Source organism: Chamaea fasciata, unplaced genomic scaffold (assembly GCF_029207755.1).
Source record: "Chamaea fasciata isolate MVZ Bird 193981 ecotype frontalis unplaced genomic scaffold, bChaFas1.0.hap1 SCAF_11, whole genome shotgun sequence".
Taxonomy (NCBI): Eukaryota; Metazoa; Chordata; class Aves; order Passeriformes; family Sylviidae; genus Chamaea; species Chamaea fasciata.
This window is the reverse complement of record NW_027094096.1, coordinates 16,716,147-16,736,653: the sequence shown is the minus strand read 5'-3', so window position 1 is coordinate 16,736,653 and position 20,507 is coordinate 16,716,147. Positions and strand designations below refer to the sequence as shown.

General features: G+C 50.5%; 1 protein-coding gene across 1 annotated transcript; it reads right to left on the bottom strand.

The window, feature by feature from the left end:
* Nucleotides 1–10,275: 10,275 nt before the first annotated feature.
* SST (somatostatin) lies at nucleotides 10,276–11,871 on the bottom strand. The gene is made up of 2 exons (XM_066193860.1): nucleotides 11,647–11,871; nucleotides 10,276–10,779 (listed from the first exon to the last, which is right to left on the bottom strand). The coding sequence occupies exons 1-2, from the start codon at nucleotides 11,782–11,784 to the stop codon at nucleotides 10,567–10,569; spliced, it is 351 nt and encodes a 116-aa protein (XP_066049957.1). The 5' UTR covers nucleotides 11,785–11,871; the 3' UTR covers nucleotides 10,276–10,566.
* Between the last annotated feature and the right edge of the window lie 8,636 nt (nucleotides 11,872–20,507).

Here is a 20,507-nt window from a genome sequence, read left to right as displayed (position 1 = left end):
CTGGCTGGGAACTGCCAAGCCAAGGCAAGATTGGCCCCACAGCCCTGCAGATGGGGCCAGCTGTTATGAAACCTGTGGCCTCTGGATCAGTACTGACTCAGATTAGCACAAGCTATTTCCAAAACCTTTTGTGCTGGGCAGGAGCAGATGTAGAAATTTTTTAATCTCCTCTCAAATGACTTGGTTGAGAAGAAAAGAGCACCAGAGCATCAGAGGTCTAACATTTGATTTCCCCATCAAGCCTGCTCAGCATCTTGCAGGATTTGCCCTCCTGCATCCTGCCTTTTAATTGCTGACTGATTGTAATATAGGATTTTATTTTCCCTATAATGACTCTTGGGGCCCCCAGATGTTCTCCTCAAGTGTGGTTGCGTCAGCACTAGAGATTGAATGACTGATACCAGCAATTTTTACAGCTTGAAAGAAGAGAAATATGTGAAGGGGATTTAATTTAGCTCCAATATTGTGTCTTCATCTTCAAGACTCTACAAGAAAATGACACCAAAAGGTTATTTTACAATGAGAGGAGGGAGAATTAGCCCGAGAGAGGGAGAGATCACCAGGCTGGCTTTCTAATATCGGTTCATTACAGAGAACACATTTGCACAGCCACTTCACTGCTGCTGTTAATTTAAACCTGGATGATTAAAAGCTGTAATTGCACCATTTTAAATAAATGTCCACTATCTGGATTATTATATTTTTAATTAGTGTGTCTCTGTTGAATGTTTTTATCCCTCTGATTGATTTGTTTATGCTGTATTTATTTGTAATTCCTTGATCTCCCTGACCCTGCCACCTCCTGAGAACACAGTTTGATTGTGATTCCAGCAAATGGAAGAGGAGTGAACCAGGAAAGAGCAAAAGGTACCAGGTCATCTTTCCCTTATGAGATCTTTGCAGCTCTCCTTCTTTGTCTCATGACCCAGGTGCTCTTCTGCTCTTTTTTCTTCCCCAGGGCTGTGGGGGAAGATGAACAGCCTGGAGGACTGTCTGGCTGGGAGGCAGGAGAGGGGAAAATTGAATTGTTATCCAGCAAAGCTCGGCCTGTGGAGCTGGCATGAGCATCATCCTGTGTGTTAGGACCCATTCCCTAACCATTGCTTCTCAGGCAGGAACCTGCTCCTCTGGTGTAAGATCCAGAATAAGCACTTAGACCCATGATACCCCATTGCATGTTGTTTTGTGCCAGGGGCAAGGAGCTGCAGGCAAGGAGCTGCAAGCAAAGATGACTTGTAGAGATGATGATCAGGATGCTCAGGGCACTCCTGAGTGCTGCTGTGGGGCTGTGCTCTGGGGCACCTGAGAGAACACTCTGAGAATATTCCAGGGGCTGCTTACTTACTCTTGTAGGACTCCAGGGCATCTATGCTGATGCATTTGTCTCCTATCACATACAATATCTGCAGGACAAGGACTGTCACTTGCTCTGACTTTGTTCTGCACCCACTACAGGAGGTTTCTTATGGCTGGCAAGGGCTCTGAGGCACTCTGATAGCATGAATGCATAGTTTGCCTGCCAGGCAAATATTGCAAAGCTTCCAAACACTTGTCTCTCCCTACAGTCTCTGGAACCCTTAAGGAATGGATCAGGCCTTCAGCATAATAGAAAACGAGTCTGCATGTGTCCCCTGGCTACAACATAGTGTGTGGCCTCACCATAACAGCTCTCTCAGCTTTTAAATGGCTTTTCCTCTAGCAGTGAGTCAGCTGTAGCACTGAAGCTGCCGTGTGGGACAGGAGGAAGCCTGGTGAGAGCCCATGGCCAGGGAGGCTCTTGCAAAGGGAACATTCTCACTGGGCAAATTTCAGTGTGGACTGAGTGACAAGGCAGTGGATGGACAGACTTATCAGGTAATTATACTGGAATGGTGTTCAGGCATCTGTAGAGAGCATTTCCAGGAATGGTGGCTCATGGGGCACTTGCTACTAGGAAAAAGGGAGCACAGCACTGAAGGAAGCCTCCTGGAACAGCACATCCAGTTACCTGACCTCAGAGTTCAACACGGATATGAATTTGCTCTTAGAAGGTCACGTACAGGGCAGCCAATTATGTTACATGTAAGTGACACAGCTCCACTCCAGGTATGTCCTTCAGCACAAAAACAGAGGGTGTCACAAGGACAGAGCAGGAAAGAATGGAAGAACAGAACCTCTGCAGGCATCAGCCATGTTCTCATTGTGAATTTTACACAGCCAGAAAATTAGGCAGAAAGCACACATGAGCACCAAAGCATGATTTCCTGAGCGCTTGAGCAGCCCCTGGGCAGGTACAGCACTGGATGAATGGGATAGGTAAGAGGGTGGCCATGATTTTGTAGCAGCATTAGAGAGAATTATAGTCTGCAGCAAACCAGTCATTTTGGTCATTCAGAAAGGGTAATTACACTTTGAGGTCTCTGGGAGGTAATTTTCTTGTTGGCTGGTAATCAGCCTGTGTGTTCCTTTCTTCTTATTTTAATTAAAAATATTGGTTTGCCATGTTCACCAGGCATCTAGCTTGCTCTGCCTGAGCACAAATGCTTAATAGCGTTTTGTAATTGACTGAATTGTCTATTAGTAAAAAAGCCTTGTAATTTAGTGAGCATCATTGAAGTGTTTACTGTTATACCTGACACAAAGATAAGGAGTCCCACCTTAAGAACTTAGAGACAAGAGGGGTGTTAAAGAGAAATTAAGGCGATTTTACATGAGAATGGCAGCGCACTCAGAAAAGTGGAGCTGATGGATGGGCCGGGGTGAGGCATTGGCATTCTGCAGTCGTCCATAGCAACTCTGCTCTCTCAAACTCTTCCAGTCTGATAAGTGAAAGTAGGATCGAAAGTCTATGTATTGATTTTAACTAAGAGAAACCCACAACTTTTACAAATCGCTTTATCCTGTGAATTTTCTCTTGCAACCTTTGTCTTCGGCAGACTCCCCGGGCAGCTGGTGGTCAACGTTCAGGAAGGCAGAGATGTTGTTCGGCTGCCCTGATCTCCCTCTCAGCTGGGAACAGGGCACGGCTGGTCTGATACTTTGCTAACTATGAATGTTAGAATGCTGGAAAATCCCATGGGAGGACTCCTGTGAAGGCTGTCCAGGAAGGGTCAGCACACAGCTGGTTCTCTGCCCTGGCCAGATTTGTGTACTCTGTGCTCAGTTTTGACCCAAGGCATCGGTGTTACCCACCTCACCTTTTTTTTATAGGGCAAAAAGAGATAACTCACATGGTGATTCATGCTGGAGTTTATTCTTTATTGGTTTTTGGTTCTCACCATCTGCCCACTGATGTGTGTGTGGAGGAGACCTGGATAATTCTGAGGTCCCAGTACTTTTTCTGCTGGTGGTTCTTCCTGCCCCCAGGGACATCACCCCAGGGAGAAACACGATGTTGGCATCCTTCGAGGAGACCTGACTAGCTGGGAATCTGTTGTGGGCTGTTTAGCTTGAAAGGTTGTGTTTCTTCTGCAGGGTAATGGCTATTGCTGCAGTCTTTCAGGTGGCAGGATGGCATCAACTCCTTCTCCTTCATGGACCCTTCTGTGATCTCTATGGATCTAAGAGGAGATGTTTCCACCTCAGGTTATTCCCCAAGGGAGGAAGAAGCTTCTCTGGCATCCTGTTCTGTCTGGATGATGGCCAGGCTTTGCATCACACAGCTCTGCAAGAAGAGGGAGAGAGGTTTTCTCTGAAAAGCTCCAACTTCCCCCAGGCCACTTTTTCCTATATTTGTGTATACAACTCCTCTAGACCTTCAAACTCTATATGGAGAAAATTTTATAGAAAGTGATTTCTAAAATATCAGCTGCTCTGTGCTTTGCAATCCTGTGAGCTGCCCTGGGAACCTCCCATCCTGCTCATAGAATTGTTTCACTTACCCTGTACTTGGCAGTAGGACTGTCTGTCTTTTGGAGGGAAGCTTCCACCTCAGAGCCAGTTGCATCCTGAGTCAGGGTGAGGTGGTCCAGCAACCTCACTTTCTTCAGCTTGCACAAGTTTTGCAACAGTTTTCAGGGTCTGCAGTGGAAGTTTGTTCGTGTGCCTCAGTGTTTACTTTGCAAAGTCTTCATGAGTGTGTGGGCATCCAGCAGGATTGCATCCAGGTTGCTGCTGATGGTGCCTGGCAAAAGCCATGTGATCCTTCACAGGCACTCAGCCAGCAGCTTGGAAAACTTATCTGGCTTGCCCTCAGCAGTCAGGCTGCCTTGGAGCACAAAAAATCAGCATGTGGACAGATTTTCCAGCATCCTCTTCATGAGGACATTAATGGCTGTACGAGTTTCTGATTTTCCTCTGTGTCTCCATTCAGGAATTCTAGCATTAACGTAAAGAGATTGTTCCTTACATCCTTAAGCATTTCCACTAAGGCTCCTGAGCTAGTTTCTTCTCCTGGAAGACAGAGTTGCAGGATGACACAATTACATCACAGAATGATTTGTTCCTTCCCTCATTTCTTATCTTCCTCCTGCCTCTGGTTGATAAACTTGATTGATTGAAAGCTGGCTACAAGGAACTCATTAATGTGCCCAGACATGGCTTCTACTTTGTTCCTCTGTCTCAGGATCTCCTCAATTTCTTTCTTTGCCTTGTTGCTGGTGTCAGTATCACCACTGCTAATGACAAATAAGGGAATTGATGGAGGAGGTGACGTTATGACATGTGTCATCACTGTCTGAGGAGATAAGCGGGGTTTGGAATTCAGGGTTCATATCTAACTGGATTATATCTTTCAGTCTAAAGAGATTGTGTTTTCTGCAGACCAGCCTGCTCACTTGCTTGTTTGCATGTGGAGGCAGTGTCTGGGGAGCCATATCCACCACTGAAATTTCCTCCTTGAGAGCAGGTGGACTCTGCCTTCAAGGGTCCATCTCTGCATGCAGGCAAGAGATTTCACATCTTGTGTTTGAACCATGCTGAGGTTTCCCATTGAAACACATTGTTGAAGAAACTCTTGACCTGCCAGGTTCCTGTTTTGCAATATGACCCAGCATCCTCATATGTTCCTCAGGAAGACTCCCGACTGTTTTGAACAGGCCAATTCCTTCCTCTGCCCCTGCCACTGCTGCTTAGACTGTGAAGTTTTAGAAGATCTGAGTGAACGGGGAGAGGATGAAAAACAAAAAACGCCCAGGGAAGAAGATTTACATGGAAACTGTTTCTTGAAAGCTGCCATTAGGACAAAACCCACTGCATTTTACCCTACGTAGAGCACTTAACTTATTATCATGTTATTTAACTTTATTCTGACATGTTAAAAACCAGCAACTGTGACATGAGAAATGCCCTTCAGAAATGAGAAGCAGGCACTTCGTTTGGGAAAAAAAAAAAAAAAATCCTTGTCAATGCAACAGCACTGCCTGCATCCTGACACAGCTCTGGCCCCCAGAAGTGCTCCTTCTTTCTTTGCAACACCTCTGTCTGCAACCCAGCTCCCTGTGGTGAGGTCGTAGGCAGAGGTGGAGCAGCTCCTGCCTCAGAAGATCCCCATCCTCAGCATCTGCTCGGGTATGCAGGGAGCTGGAGCGGGGCTCTCTGTGCTCTTTGGCTCTCTCTGCTGGCTGCAGAGCACCCCGATCCTGGGCTTGTGCTCGGCGCTGTCCCCCCACCCTCTGGGGAACACGCTGCTGTGGGGGCCAGACTCACGGGGTGAGGAATATTGTGTTTGAGCCTCTAGGAAGAATCACAGACCCTGACAGGCACAAGAAGTTAAGCAGGAGAAAAGAGCTGCAAGAAAAGATTTACAAAAGAGCTTTGCAAATGTGACAGCCAATTTCCAGAGGGATCCTTTTTCTTCCAAAGCCTCAGTCATGAGTGAAAGGAGAGATTTTCCTTGAAGGCAGAGTGCAGAGCTCTGTGCAAGGTAGCAAATGATCTACCTTGGGGCAGAGAAGCACCGGGTTTATTGCTGGGCTGGGAGGGAATCACTGACTTTGGTCTGTGCCCGGGACATCTCCTAACAGGGGCTGTGGGATGAGTATGGAGGGCCCAGAGCATCTCCCAGCTCACCTCCTGGGAATGCTTTTCCAGGGCTGGAGGCCAGAAGTGCTTCATCCTTCTGCACCACAGAGCACAGCAGGCTGTTGTCTGCAAGAGCCAGCTGCAAGGGAGGAGGAGGCAAGCGGTGGAGAGCATCAGGAGGGATCTGTCGTTGTATGTGGGAGCAAGTCTCTCTCTCTTGTCGAGCAGCCAGTCTAGGTGATAAACAAAGCCTGAGTTTGCATTATTTCATGTTTTCTCAGGGAATGTCTTTGTAGAAAATACTAGGGACCTTTGTTAAATTAATTTTGTTAACTGAAGGACAGGTGTGTTTCTTTATCAGATTATGCTGGAAGTAATAGTTCATGGCGCAAACTGGCATTTTTACTATACGTACGAAGAAAACAACTTGTGGGGTTTGTTGGTTTTTTTTGTGACTTTGTTGATTTTTTTCTTGTATTCTACAAGTTGTTTATGGGATAAGTTTCCTAAGACTGGGATACAAGAAGTTTTCTGAGGTACCAACAGTATCTGGCCAAGCAGCTATTCTCAAAAGTGGAATTGAGTGTTGGGAAAAAAATAACAAGTAATTCCCTAATAAAATAAAGACAAAGGTGAAGAAAAAAGGAATAAAAGTGTTTTTAATTGCCTTATTCTGGTGATAAGCTGACAAAGAGACAGAAGCTGTTCAGTGAGCAAAGAGTACAGTCTGTTCCTTTATCATAATAACTTTTATTGCCTAGGTATATCTTCTCTTAACCTGCTCAATAAACATCCCGCTGCTTTGCTTGCTGAGAATTAGGACTCTGTTGCAGCAGTGAGTGCTTCTCTCCAAGCACCTGGTGCTCACCCATACAGGGGCTGGGGCAGATCTGGTGCTCCCCGGAGATTGTGGGAGTTGGGTGGGATGAAAGGGAACTTTCCTGTGGTGCAAGCAGAGATCTGGGACTCAGAGATGCTCCAGGTGGCTGCAATCAACTGATGCTTGTGAGGAGCCCCAGAGGCAGAGTAAAAGCACACACCACAGAACATCTTATGGGCTCTTCTGGGGAGAGGAAACTTGTGCCCATGGGCCCAGGTTCTTGGTTTTTTCTGCAGAGCCAAAAGGAGTTAGATGGTGCCAGAGTGGACTCAGGATATGAAATCTGGGTTCCACAGGTACTTCCTCTGCAGCACAGCCAAGATCACTTCAAGCTGTTTGTCCCCAACAAGCCTTCTGGACCAAGGAAGACTTCCTTTTTTCACCAGTTAGAACTGCACTTAAAAAAATAATCTTGGTCTGCTTGCTAGGTCAAGAGACATCCCCCAGCATCGTTGGAGACTTTGCCTTTGGGGATGGCTGAGAAGCTCCTCACTGACTTCCCATAGGGGATGTGTGTTTCCAGGCCTTATACAACTTTTTGTGGTTTCCATTAAGCGAAACTCTTCAGGTAGCATCTTCAAGGCCTTTTAGTTGTTCCTTATAGACATTTCCCTGCATTGCCTCAGATGAATCACCTGCTGATGGAGGCACCTGCTGCAGGGGGATTACTCGGGTCTGCCCGTGGCACCCTGTGCCAGAGGGAAGATGAATCATCTGAGTGTGGATCATCACGGCCCCTAACATCCCCCAGACCCATGCTGAGGCGGTCCCTGCATGGAGCCTCCTCTCTGACCTGCAGAGAATGTGGCTTGAGAACCTCTCCCAGAAACTGCTCTGCCCTTGGGCAGCTCTGGCCTGTGTGCTGTACCTGTGTGCTCATCCAGGCTCAGCCTTGCCCAGCAGGAGGGTTCCCAGCCTGGAAAACTGTTCCATGGCTCTGTATCCAGGGATTGAATATAGCTATTTAATCTCTTTAGCCCATAACTCCCAAATATCAAAGGAAAAAAAGAAATCTTTCTTTTTCTTTCTAGTCTTTTTAGCTTGGCATGGCAAGACCGTCTTCTGCATCATATTTGTACAGATCCCAGCAGCTGGGACTGCTGGTGCTGCCACAGTGCAATTACATGTGGTGATACTGCATTTAATGCCTTGGAAGCCAGCTCCCCAGGCTCCAGGAGCTCCTGGGCTGGCATAAGGAGCAGTTTGTCCTTCTGTCTCTGAACTGATGATGCCTTCACCAGTACATCTTCATTAGGTTTCCCAGAAGCTGCCGTGACGAGCCACCAGCTGTATTGAAACAGGCTGGTGTAGCTTGTGAATCACTGTCTTTAATTCCTGCTTGTGACTGAGGATCATCCTCATCCCTATTTGGGTTGAGTTTCACTCCAGCAATTGGCAGGATTAAACTCCCTTCAGAAGCACGGGTTGAGCATTATGAACAAGGGGAAAAGCCTCAGGCGAGTAGTGGTCTATTTATATCCCATGAAAGATGGGCTCTGCACATAAGAATATTCAAGCCCCTGGCCCCTCCACCCCCCTCCTGTTCCTCTAGCTGCTCTCCTGAGGCTGTCTCAGCATTGAAACATTTGCTTCTTTTTGAAAGCTAAAAGGAACCTCAGTCAACATAAGAATGAGCAGCCAGGGATGGGGAGGTCTCTGCTTTACTGGATTCCCTAAAATCTCCTCTGTTGAAGCTACACAGCAGTGAAGGAATCAGATGTGAGCTGGGACAATTACTCTCTCCTCACAGAGTCTGTCTCCACGTTTTCAAACAGGGTCCTATTCTTACTCTGCCTGCTTTTTGAGTCTGATTACTGATCTATATTACCTGCACTCCTCAAATATCTTTTTGGAGGCTTTTCCCTGCAGTGCAGCCCTGTCCATCCCCCAACAGTGAGTTAATCCTGCACCCTCCGCAGGTGAACCAGCCACAGAAATCCAGGGCTCAAACAGGATAAGGCTCTCCCTCTGTCCCCACAAAGTGCTGTGAGGACCACTGTGTCCTGCCCTGTCTGCACTGCACTCAGCTGTGGTAAAGAGGGCAGAGCCCCTAACCCTGAGGCACTGCATGTGGAGCAGGCTTTTCCCCAGGCTATACCACAACACATATCCCACTTCCAAGGAAGGAGGACAGGAAGCTCCCACGAGCTGGGGAGACAGGATCGTGTCACAGCAAGGCTTCTCCAGCAGGTGCAGGATCCAACTGGCCCAGCGGCAGTCCTTAGCCCTGCCTGCAGCACAGGCTAAGCCACGACTGCCCTGCTCAGGGAGGGACGGCAGATTCCAGCCCTGCCTCTGGCCCCCTCGGAGGGACTGATACCAGCAGCTCCCCTCCCTGGGCATGTCCCTGCTGCCTTTGCCTGTTGCCAAGCGGCCATGGAAGTGTCCAGTGAACTCTGCAGCAGGGCTGGGATTTCACACTGGCACTGCTACAGTTCCCAACAACGAGGGATTCACCTTCCCCCCCAGCTGTATCCAACAGCCCCCTGCCTACAGGGAAAGGAGGTGCAGACGAAGAACGAAAGCAATGGTCCATGAGCCATCAAGAATGATGCCCCACAGAGAGCTACTTTCAGCACGGACCAGAGGCCACTTAACAAGCCTTCAGCTGGGGAATCCACATCCACTAGAGTCATGCTGAGTCCTCTGCCCATGAACATCTCTAAAATCCCCCATTTTTCACCCTTCTTTCACATATCGTGGCTACAAAATATTTGTTATTTTTGTATATTTGTGAGTGCGTGGCACAAACCAGCACGGCCAGAAAGCCGAGACTCTGCAAAAGCATGAAAAATTTGTCATCCGTTGAGAAAAAGATGTTTTTCTCACAATGCTATTTCCTACCCCGCTGAACCCTTCAATATTGCCTTTCAGGAGGTGGGTAGAAAAGCTGCTGTGACTAGTTCATTAGATGGAGAGGTGCTGGTGTCATGGGGTTAACATCCCAACTTTACATGGATGTGAAACCTCACCCTGCACAGCAGAGCAAAGGAAAACTTTCCGAAGGAATTCCAGAAACAGCGTTTGTTGGGAATACTGCAAGGAGTAAAATACACCAGGTAAGAAAATATTTTAGTGTCTGTGGCTGAGGAGACGTGTTGTGTAAACTTGTACCATGAACTACTTTTATTATCCCCATCACTCGAAATACACAGCTGAGATTTTTACTGATCCCTCTGGTGATGGGTGTAAATCCTCCAGACTGACTTGAAGTGCCAGGCACTGTGGATTTGATTCAGCCACAACTGCAGGGATTTGATATCTAAAATAGCACTGTGGCTCTAGTTCTTTAGTAAGACCACAGGAAAAAAAATTCATATTACGATACACTCTGTGTGTGTGTGCATACGTGTGGATGTGGATGGTGTTTGCCGCCCTGAGACAGGCAGCGTTCCGAAGATGAGCAGCCTGAGAGGTAACTTCAGTTTTCTCATTGACCACCGAGCCTCAGCATCACCGTTTGAAACATAAATTTTATTGCAACAGAGAATTAAAAATAGTACATTTGAAAGAGTTGCAGAGTGCATGTCATCAAAGAACTAGTCAGAAATCACAACTCAAGCAAATCATGTACAATTGGAACAGAAAGTTTTATTAAAACAAGTGGAAATCAAACTCAAATTTTCCTTGTTTGTTTAATTTCACCATAACTGTGGATTGTGTATTTACAGTCTTCGCCTCTTGTGGTGAAGGTTCTGCTCAGGGCAGGGCAGGGATGGATGGGGAGGAGAGGTGGGTTTCAAAAGCTAACAGGATGTGAAAGTTTTCCAGAAGAAGTTCTTGCAGCCTGCTTTGCGTTCCCGGGGTGCCAGAGCGGGGTTTGAGTTAGCCGAGCGCTCCAGCTCCAGTCTCACTTCGTCCTGCTCAGCCCCTCGGGACAAGTCCTCAGACTCCAGGGCTTCATTTTCTGTCTGACTTGGCTCTGAAAGCAGTTCTGCCAAAAAGTACTTGGCCAGTTCCTTGGGGACAAGAGACAGAAATGGAGAGAGAGATAGAGAGACCACAATTATTCCTTGATTTTTGGTGGCTCACCACTCTGCTCATCTAAGACTCCTCCGTGGCCGGATTAGAGACATTCAGGATACAGGAGGAGAAGAGGAGCCCTGGCTTTCCAAAGAGCCCGGCCTCACAGCTGCGATGCAGCCGTTGTGTCTATGGCATCTACCTGGTGTGGGGAAGAGAGCCCTGTCCTGCCTGTGACAGGGAATGAACTCGTCTTTACCTTCTCTTCCCACGGCTCCAGCACTCAGCCCCATACTCAGCAAGGATGCCATGAGCCTGCTGTTAAAGTGACACGGGAAAGGTCTTTGGGGGAGCTGTCAGGGGAGGTTGAATTGGTCACCATCTCACTGGGACTTATTTTCCTTCTAGTCCCTCCAAGCCTGGGCTGTCACCCAGCACGGATAAGGCCTTTGTTCCGTGCTCTGGGGAAGCTGCCTTCGCTCTGTGACCCGGAGAAACCTTTGGGAGCTTCTCCAGGGGCTCTGCCCTGTGCCCCAGCAGCGCCTGCTCCTCACCGATCACCAACACCCAGCCGGACTGTCTCACCTCCGAGCAGCAGCTGCCCAACCTGTCGATGGCTCAGCCCCGGCGGGGAACCAGGGGATCTGTGGGGGAAGGGGGCCTCTGCAGCAAGGAACCGGGCTCTGAGACAGGGACGTTGGGGAAGTCTGGAAGGCTCTGCAGCAGGGGGGCCAGGGGCTCTGTCAGGGAGCGGAGGTTCTGCAGAGGGGAAGCGGGGTCTCTGTAGAACCGGGAGCCCGCAGCGCGGCCGTCGGGGTGCCCGAGGGGAACCCGCGGTGCCCGCCCCGTCGCGGGGCTCTCACCTGCTTCCCGGCGGCGGCGGCCAGGGACTTCTGCAGGAACTGCCGGAGCCGCGGGTCCGAGGGGGCGGCCGAGACGGTGCCGACGGCCAGGGCGATGGAGAGCAGGGCCAGGGCGCACTGGAGGCGGCACGACAGCATCTCGCCGGCGGGTCGGGCGCGGCAGGCGGCGGCGGGAGGCGCTGGCGGCTCCGCTGCGGCTGGGCTCCGGCGTTGGGGATCTCCTCGCCGCCCGCCGCCTTTATAAACCCTTCTCCTGACGTCAAGGCGGGGGCGCCCCCCTCGCCCCACGCCGCCGGGGGTGGGTCTCTGGGACGGGGGGGGGGGAACGGGAGCGGGGATGCTCCGCTCTGCCCGGCGCCGGCCAAGCCTCCATCGTTCCCCCGGAGCTCCCCTCCCCTCCGGCCGCCCCCCGGCCGCCCCCAGCCCCCGTCCACAAATCACCGCCCTTCCACAGCTCCCGCTTCTCTGCCAAAGCCCCTCGCCCTGAAGCCGGGTCCTGCCCCTCAGCTCCAGAATCCGGGGAGCGGAGCGGCAAAGGGTCCACTTAAGGGCGGTTGCCTCCGGCTCCTGCAGGGGCTGGGGGCGTGCTGAGGTGCCCCTGGCGTTCCTTTTTGCCTCCCCTGCCCCTGTGGGTCTCTCCGTCACCAGTCCGTTCCCAGATCCCCTCCCGCGGACAGCTCCGGGGCAGCGGGAGCATCCCGGGAGAGTTCCGCGGCTCCTGCCTGGCTCTGCAGCTCCGGGAAGCGATGACAAATTGGTGCTCTGGTCAGAGCGGCTGGTCCTTGGCTGAGCCTGCGGGACCCTTGGCTCCATCTCAGGGTCGCTGGACGTGCTGGTCCCGTGGGATGCACCTGTCCCTCTGGGATGGCCAGTCTCCCCCACTCCTCCAGCCTCTCCCTGTGAGCTGGCTGGTGCCCACAAAAGGAAAAGCTGTCTCAAACCCCCCGAAGGATCAGCCTCCTCAGTTGTCTCCCAGCTGGCAGGAGCAGAGCAGGATGTGCTGAAAAGGGCCTCTGTTATCAAAAAAAGGGGTATCAGAATCTCTCCTATCTTAATTTCCAGCCAGGGAAAGTCAAAGGCCTGGGGGGGTCAAGAATTCGAGTACTGTAAAAAGGTGTCCAGAAACCTTCAAAATGACATTTTGTTTCATGATGAATAAATGTGCATCCCCTGCCCTACTTTCAACTGTGGTGCTGCTGTCTGGGTTTGCTGAGGCTGACCCTGGGGGTATGAAGCCTGAAACAAAGTGCTCCTGCTCTTTTTCACAGTCCAGCAAGATGACTTGGTGCTGGTTTCTGGTTCCGGACCAGACAGAACTTTGGGCTGCACTGTGACTGCCCTCCCTGGATGATGCCTCCTTTCCTTTGTGCAGTGTGGCTCTGCAGCCTCACATAGCTTTCATCCTCTTCATTCTTCCCAAATCGTGGAGGAAAATTAATGAAAATCATGAGAGAATAACCCTTCATTTGTAGCACATGAGAGACCCTGAGGGTTGGGTTTACTTGTGCTGCATTTGTAGCAAGTTTTTCCCCATCTGCCTGACGTGAACAAGGCCAAGCTCTGTGCTCCTGGGACCCTGTCTGTCTTCTGGCACTGATCTTGCTCTGGGGGAAACTGCTGGAGAAGAATCAGCCCCTGCTCTGGTTTAGACAAATTCCCTTGCTTTGGGCATGGCACGCAGCCTGCTACCAAGGCTGAGGGAAAGTGATTGGACCCAAAAGAGCAGATTGTCCCTAAGGGCCATGACTGTCAGAGCTTTTCTCTCCACCAAGGCCCTGTGTGAGCAGCTGGACCAGCATCTCTCCTCCTGTGGGCAAAGAAGCATAGCGAGTCCTGGGCATGGCAAGTGGCCAAGGCAGCAGATGTCAGGGCATCAAACCTCTCCTGGACCTCTTGCCTGCCTTCAAGAGAGGTTTCCTAGGAAAGGATTCTCTCAGCAACAATAATTTCACCACTTTTCTAGATGTGCCAGTGCAAGCTAGGCTCTCCCATTCTATTTGCACTGAGAATAGACTTGTTTTACAGCCCCCAGGCTCTCCTGCTTGGCACAGCCCAGCCCAGCCCAGCTGTGCCATGCTGCAGTGCAAGCCTGGACCAGCTTTGCAGAAGGTTCCAACTCCCCACCAGCTCATCCCACAGCCCAGGGCAGTGCAGCCTGCTTGGGTTCCACACTGGAGAGGAGCAGAGATGGAAATGGGAGACAGCACTGGATTATTTCAGACTCCCCTGTGGCTTACTGGAAGCTGTTATCTAACATCCCCTGCCACTGTGCACACACAGCAGGAAACTCTCTAGGCTGGCACCCCTTCTGTCATTCAGTGTGTCACCCCAAGGGGATGGGGACACTGATGGGGACACTCCAGAGCTACCATTCTCCCGTGGCTTCCACAGAGATGGATCTGCCCTGAAGTGCCAGAGGGTTCAGTTCAGCACCTGTATTTTTTAGAGCATGGCAATGGGCTCGAGTGCAGCCTTGGACTGCTGCACAGGATGGAGAGCTGTGCTACACTCTAACACCCTGTGGACCCACCTGGACACCAGCATGGAGATGAGAGATGTAGGAGCTGGCACAGTGCAGGAACAAGACTTAGGCACACCTAATGGGATTTTGCAGAGTTGTGTAGCTCAGTGAGAGGTGGATGGGTTCCAGGTGGGCTGGCAGGGATGGTTTTAGGAAGTTGGCATGGTCATGCTGCCATCATTTGTGGGAAGATACCAGACTTGATTCCTAAGTGGTTTTGAGAGGCCATTCTTGATGTCCTGCCCAAACCCAGGCTGCTCAGCACCTAATTCTTCCCCAGCTACCTACAGCACCTCTGTGTGCATGAGCCCAACTCTATTAAAGATGAAAGATAAGGACCAGAACAGTTCCTTCCTAATCCGTCTTCATCCACACTTTGATTTTCATTTTTGCATCTACCCAGCCCAACCCTGCCCAGCCAACCCCTCCTGGCCACCTGGCAGTGCAGGGCATCCAGCCACAGAGCAATAATGCCTAATGGGACTTTGAGTTAGAGGAAATGTTGTTGGAATTGTTGTGCTCCCTACAGTCCAGTTCCAGGCAAGCAGACCCTCAGTCACATTGGGAATTCTTGCCTTTGATGTTCGCTGGCTGCTATGGCTTTTTCAAGCACCTGGGGACAAGGCTTGGAAGACCAGGTGGGCTCTGACTCCATCTCTCAGTGCAGCACTGGAGCTGAGTGGTTGTCCCTCCATTCCTCCCTCTCCCTCAGGGAGGCTGGAGGAATTACATCAGTGTCCCCCAGCAACAGGGGAACTATGACCACATGGAAATGTTTGGGATTTGTCCCACTGAATTTGAGAAGCTCACCGGAGGGAAACAAAAGTGTGGTGGGTTTCTTCTCTCTGGTCACATGCCCCATCAGGACATGACTTGACTCCTGAGCCAGGGCAGCCTCAGAAAGGCTCTGACATCCATCTTGGCCATTTTTACCTTCTTGGGATTCATCTAAGGTTGTGAGGCTGGTGAGGCAGGATCAGAGACAAAGTTTTGATGGCACTGTTCCCCTAGAAATATCTCAGCTTGTTTAAAGGAGAGAAACTGAACTCCCATTGGGTCAGAGCCTCATTCACAGGTACAATGTTGAATGGACCAAAGTTCTCAGGTAATTTTGTGAGAATCCCTCTGATGTTCTCCTTCCAAAAATTTTTTATGTTTCTTTTCAAGGAAAATCTAAAGGAAAAATACCACATACTTTGGTTCAGAAAACCACATAGTGCTGACCTGAAAGAACCGGCAGTGAGGGAGTGGAGAAAGGAAGTCCATGGGTTCCATTCAAGTCTGGACTGTCTCCTACAGAGGACTCCTGGGGAAGGGATAAGGGCAGACCTCCAGACGTCCTCATGACTCTGGTGCAGGCATGGAGCAGAGAGTGAGCTGCAGATTGATTTACCAGTTCCCCCTCCCCCAGCTCCTCTATGGGATCACTGTGCTCTGAATTTTTTTGCACTCGTTCTCCAGCCAGATAAATCCATCATCCGCTCGGCTGTGGCAAAGGCAATTCTGTTCCTTTCTTTCTGCCGCAGCGCTGCAGGGCATGTGGCTTTGCCGACGATTGAATTGTATTGAATTCCTGTGACTGCTTCCTTACCCCCACGCTTCCAGCTTGCTCCACGGACCCAGAGCAGCCCAGCAACGCCGGGTCCGGGTGCACAGGCTGTGTGCTCGGCGGTGAAGCGTGCCCTCTGCTGTCACCGCCGCCGCCAGCCCGCCTCCCGTCGCACCTTATCTCCCTCGCCATCACCTACGGAACACTCCGCACTCTCAGCTCTGCTTTCACGGGCAGGACAGTTTTGCCCTGGATCACTACCCTGCCAGCAGGGAATACCTCTTTTCTTTATATTCTAGTGCTCAGGCTGGTAAGGCTGAGCGGGGATGTGGGAGCCAGGGCGGTGACATTCCCGGCAGCTCTGTCTCTGGACGTGCAGCTGGTGCTGTGGGGCAGCGAGGAACCTGCTACAGCCCCACAGCTCTAGCAGCTTGCTGGAAATCTAATAGAGCAGGTTCCTGCCCCGGGAGATGCAGATGAGTGGAGAAAGAGTAGTCAGTCGTGCCTTAGTGATGATAAAAAACCAAGAGCTCGATAAGGGAGAGAGCCTCTGGCTGAATGGTACCATGTATCCCTGGAATGGGGCACAGAGACAGCAGCAATGTTGGGGTTGTACATGGACTTATAACAGCCCTGGGAGGTTTCTGTTTTTATAGTAAAACTTGGGCACAGATCCAAAAGAATTTGTCTCTCCATTAATTACAACCCTCTGGGATTTCTGCTCCAGTACCAGAGAAGGCAGGAAGGCAGTCAGGCTGTGGAGGTTCACGGAGGTGGAATTCTAGCACCTAATTTTCGAAATGTTTCTGTCTAAGAGCCCAGGCTGTGTTTAGGATTTCTGATGCTGCTGCCTGAGATTTATTCCCAATTTCAACCACCTAGGATACTGTCATGACATCTATAGGGCTGATAGCAGCTGCCTTGAAGGTAAAGGGAAAGGGAAGAGAAAGGGGAAGGGAAAGACATGGGAAAGACAAGACAAAGATCAGCACAAACACATACAGAAACAAAGCTGAACAGGCTGAGCTAAGAGTTATATACCAGGTATAATATGAGAGTTAAATACCAGGGTATTTAGCTGTACTAGTGCAGTGGCAGCCAGGAGTCAGGGCTGTGTTCAAGACCATGCAGAGAGATGCTGGCCTGAGCTGTGAGGAATTATTAGCATAAGGAAATAGACGATGGGTACAAATGGATGAGTACACAAAATCAGGAAATAATACAGGACTCTGCTTTATGTCTGTATATAACTCTCCTCTATTAACACCATCTCTCTTCAGCATGGAAAAGGCTCTGGGGGGGACCTTTATAGCACCTTCCAGCACCTAAACAGGATTACAGAAAGTCAGCAATGGATTTTTTTTACAAGGATATGCAGGGACAGCACAAAGGGGAATGGCTTTAAACTGACATAGGATCAGTTTAGGTTAGATACAAGGAAGTAATTCTTTACTGTGAGGGTGGTGAAGAATAGGTAACCTAGAGAGACTGTGCTTGCTCCACACCTGGAAAAGCAGGCTGGATGAGGCCTTGAGCAACCCGATCTTGTGGGAAGTATCCCTGTCCACTGCTGGAGTTGGAGGATCTTTAAAGTTCCTTCCAACCCAAACAATTCCACAATTCCGGGACGGCTCGCTTAAACTCCGTCTTCCACTGCCCTCTTGTGGTGACTCGGCAGAATGCAGCGGAGCGCCCCGGCCCCGTCCGTCAGCGCTGCCCAGAGAAATAAAACATCCTCTCCCCTCGACCTGCTCACTCCCCGGGAGTTTGAATCCCCATTACCATGCTGGGCCTTCCTGGCAACCAGCCATTTCATAGGCTCGGTGGTGGCCTCCCCTCTGAATGCCAGCCTGTCTCTGGAGCTGGGTTTTCCACGGCCAACAGCCCAGCAGTACCGACACGGGCAGGGCTGAGCAGCTGAGGGTTCGTGGGTATAAAGCAGGCATAAAGCAGGTGTAGGGCAGCTCTGTGTGTGACGGCTCCCTTGCCTCTCCAAACACCATCCGTGCCAGATGCCTGCGGGCCTTTGACCACAGATTGCTATCGCTTCAGCTGAACTCCCTGGAAAAGCCATGACATCACTGTTTAAAAAAAAATTAAATCTGTCAGGAGGAGGAAACCATGCTCCGGGAAAATACAGTATTTATTTTGCAAGTGCAGCTGAGCAAGTCAATGGGAAATAGAGGTCGTGGCTACACAGCTGCTTATCTGGGGCAAGTGGAGCTGTCAGCCCTGCCCAGCTGCTTCCAAAAGTGACAACTGCAGTAACCAGAGAGGCGGTGAGCTCAAAGGCAAGCAGGTCCTGACAGGGAGGGGAGAAGCCTAAACATATGTGTCAAAACCCTGTTGTGAGGACAGCCGGCTACACTAAACATTAAAACCCACCAGAGAAAGGCAGAAAGCTAAAGCAAGTGAAGGAATATGGTGGGAAAGCAAGATTTTGCTATTGTCAGCACTCAGGCAATGCTCCATTTGTGGTCATTTTTCCACCACTGTGTCTAACACAAGTAAGTTGGTGAGGGCTCATGTTGGCCTCAGCCTCTGGGGTAAAAAGTAGGCTCTTGCCCAGAAGGATGCTTAGGAAGACCTCACTTCCTGAAATGCTTGCCTCACAGCAGGCAGGCGCTGCAGGCTGCCAGGCAGCTGTCCTGCCTGGCCAAATCAAACAGGAGGAGAGAGGGGCTGACTCCAGCTCACTGCTCAGCCCTCATCTTTTCGTGGGATTTCTTCACATGCCAGCAGATCTGGTTTGCTGGGGGAGAAGTCAGAGGAGCTGGGGGTCAGAAAACCATAAAATGGCTTGTGTTGGATGGGATGTTAAAGATCATCTTGTTACAACCTCCTGCCATGGCCAGAGACACCTTCTACTGATTACAGTTACTCAAGACCTCATCCAGCCTGGCCTTGAACACTTCCATGGATTTGACATACACAATTTCTCGGGGCAACCTATTCCAGGGCCTCACCACCACTATGAGTAAGAGTTTTCCTAACAGCTGATCTAAATCTACCTTCCTTCAGCTTAAGGCCATTCCCCCTTGTGCTGTCACAAAATGTCCTGGTGAAAAGCCCCTCTCCAACTCTCTTGTGGGCTCTCTTTAGGTACTGTAAGTTGCTCTAAGGTCTCCTTGGAACCTTCTCCAAGCTGAGCAGCCCCAATTCTCTCAACCTGTCTTCACTGAAAACGAGTTCCAACCCAGCAACCAGCTTAGTGGCTCTCCTCTGGACTCATTCCAGCAGGTCTTCCTTGTGTTGGGATCCTCAGAGCTCAACACAGTACTCCAGGTAGGGGTCTCACAAGAGAAGAAGTAAAAAAAAAGTTTAACTTTCAGCCTCAAACAATGTGTTTATTTAGAGGTAAACAGGAAAAGCTAACTGCATTGCTTTTAGATGAGTACATAAAACAAATGCTCAAAAATGTCATAAGGAAGAACAGCAGACCTAAATGCCACAAGCTCACAAAGATGAGGACCAGCCACTCTATCCAGGTCAGCAGCCTCTCCAAATCCAGAGGCTAAGCAAGACAGTTCCTCAGGAGAAACTTCTCTAAGAGTAGCATTGCTGTTACTGGCCATCATGATCCCACTTATGGGGCCCAAAAGCATCCTCATAGCTCCTGGCGCTAAAAACATTCTGAAAATGTCAGCAATAGTTGTCTCAGCCTGCTGTGACTGTCAGAAGGCCAAGTCAGAGCAGCAAGGATGCTGCAAAACAGTGAATTAGCTCCCCCTCTTCTTGGCATTTTCCTCCCATGCAAGGCTGCTTTGGTTGTCTCACATCCACCTCTGTCCCATGGTGTGTTCAAAAACACATCCTTCTCTTCATCTCAGCTCCTCCTAAGTGCAGCTCCTCCTGACCCTGCAAACAGCCAGGCCCTCCTCTTCCTGCTGGTGCTTCCAAGTCCCCCCACTGTGAATCATCTGGCAAGCCCCAAGACAAAAGTTATCCATGAATTACCTAAACTCAAAATGAAACTCAGACCCCACCCCAGGCCGTGCTGAGCTGTGGTCAGGCTCCATACCAGTGCTGGTTCCAGCCAATCCTGTCTGTGCAATCCTGAGAAACTTTTGTGTGCGGCTCTTTGGTTTTCTGAAACCAGCAGAGCAGCACAGAGCTCAGGGCCTGGGCACTCAGGGCTTCTCCCAGCACACCACAGCCTCTCAGAGCAAAGCAGCTCCTCTCCTCACCAGGGCAAGCCCAGGGACTCCCTCAGGCTGGGCTGTCCCAGCTCTGGCCCAAAGCCAGCGTGCAATGGCAGGAAACAGAGATGCTCTCAGGCAGTGAGGTCCTGGATGGGGTTGCAGACCCTGCTCCCCTGAATCACTCCGCAAGGCAGGCAGAACAGTAGGCCCCCCCCATCCCAGCCTCTGAAAAGAGAGGCGCAGCAGGCAGTCATCTTCCCTGAGCAATTCTGGCAAGTGCACTGGATTCCAGGAAATATAAATAACTACTCAGCCATCTGGAACTGTCCCTGGGCTGGTCAGCAGAAGCCTCTCCCAGGCTCTGCCCTATTCCTGCTGGCTGCTCGGTGCCAATGTAGAAAGTACCAAGGGAGTGGCACAGCCCCCACCAGGATCCAGAGCAAATTTGGGTCTTGCAGAGACCCCCTCTGCCAGAGACCACCTTCACTTGAGGCTGAAAGAGGCCCCTGCCTTCAACACAGGGCCAGAGGCACACCAAGCCCAGAGCTCACACCAGGGCTCAGGATGCTCAGCTCCCTCCCCAGGCACCAGCCAGGCTTCAGGGTGCCTAAGGGGAAGGACAGGCAAGAACAGACCTCTCACTCCATCA

What these genes read in the sequence shown, in the direction of transcription:
- SST (XM_066193860.1), bottom strand. Translation starts at nt 11,784, where the DNA reads ATGCTGTCGTGCCGCCTCCAGTGCGCCCTGGCCCTGCTCTCCATCGCC. An exon ending in CCGCCGCCGCCGGGAAGCAG is followed by an intron (nt 10,780 to 11,646) that starts GTGAGAGCCCCG and finishes CTTGTCCCCAAG; the next exon opens with GAACTGGCCAAGTACTTTTT.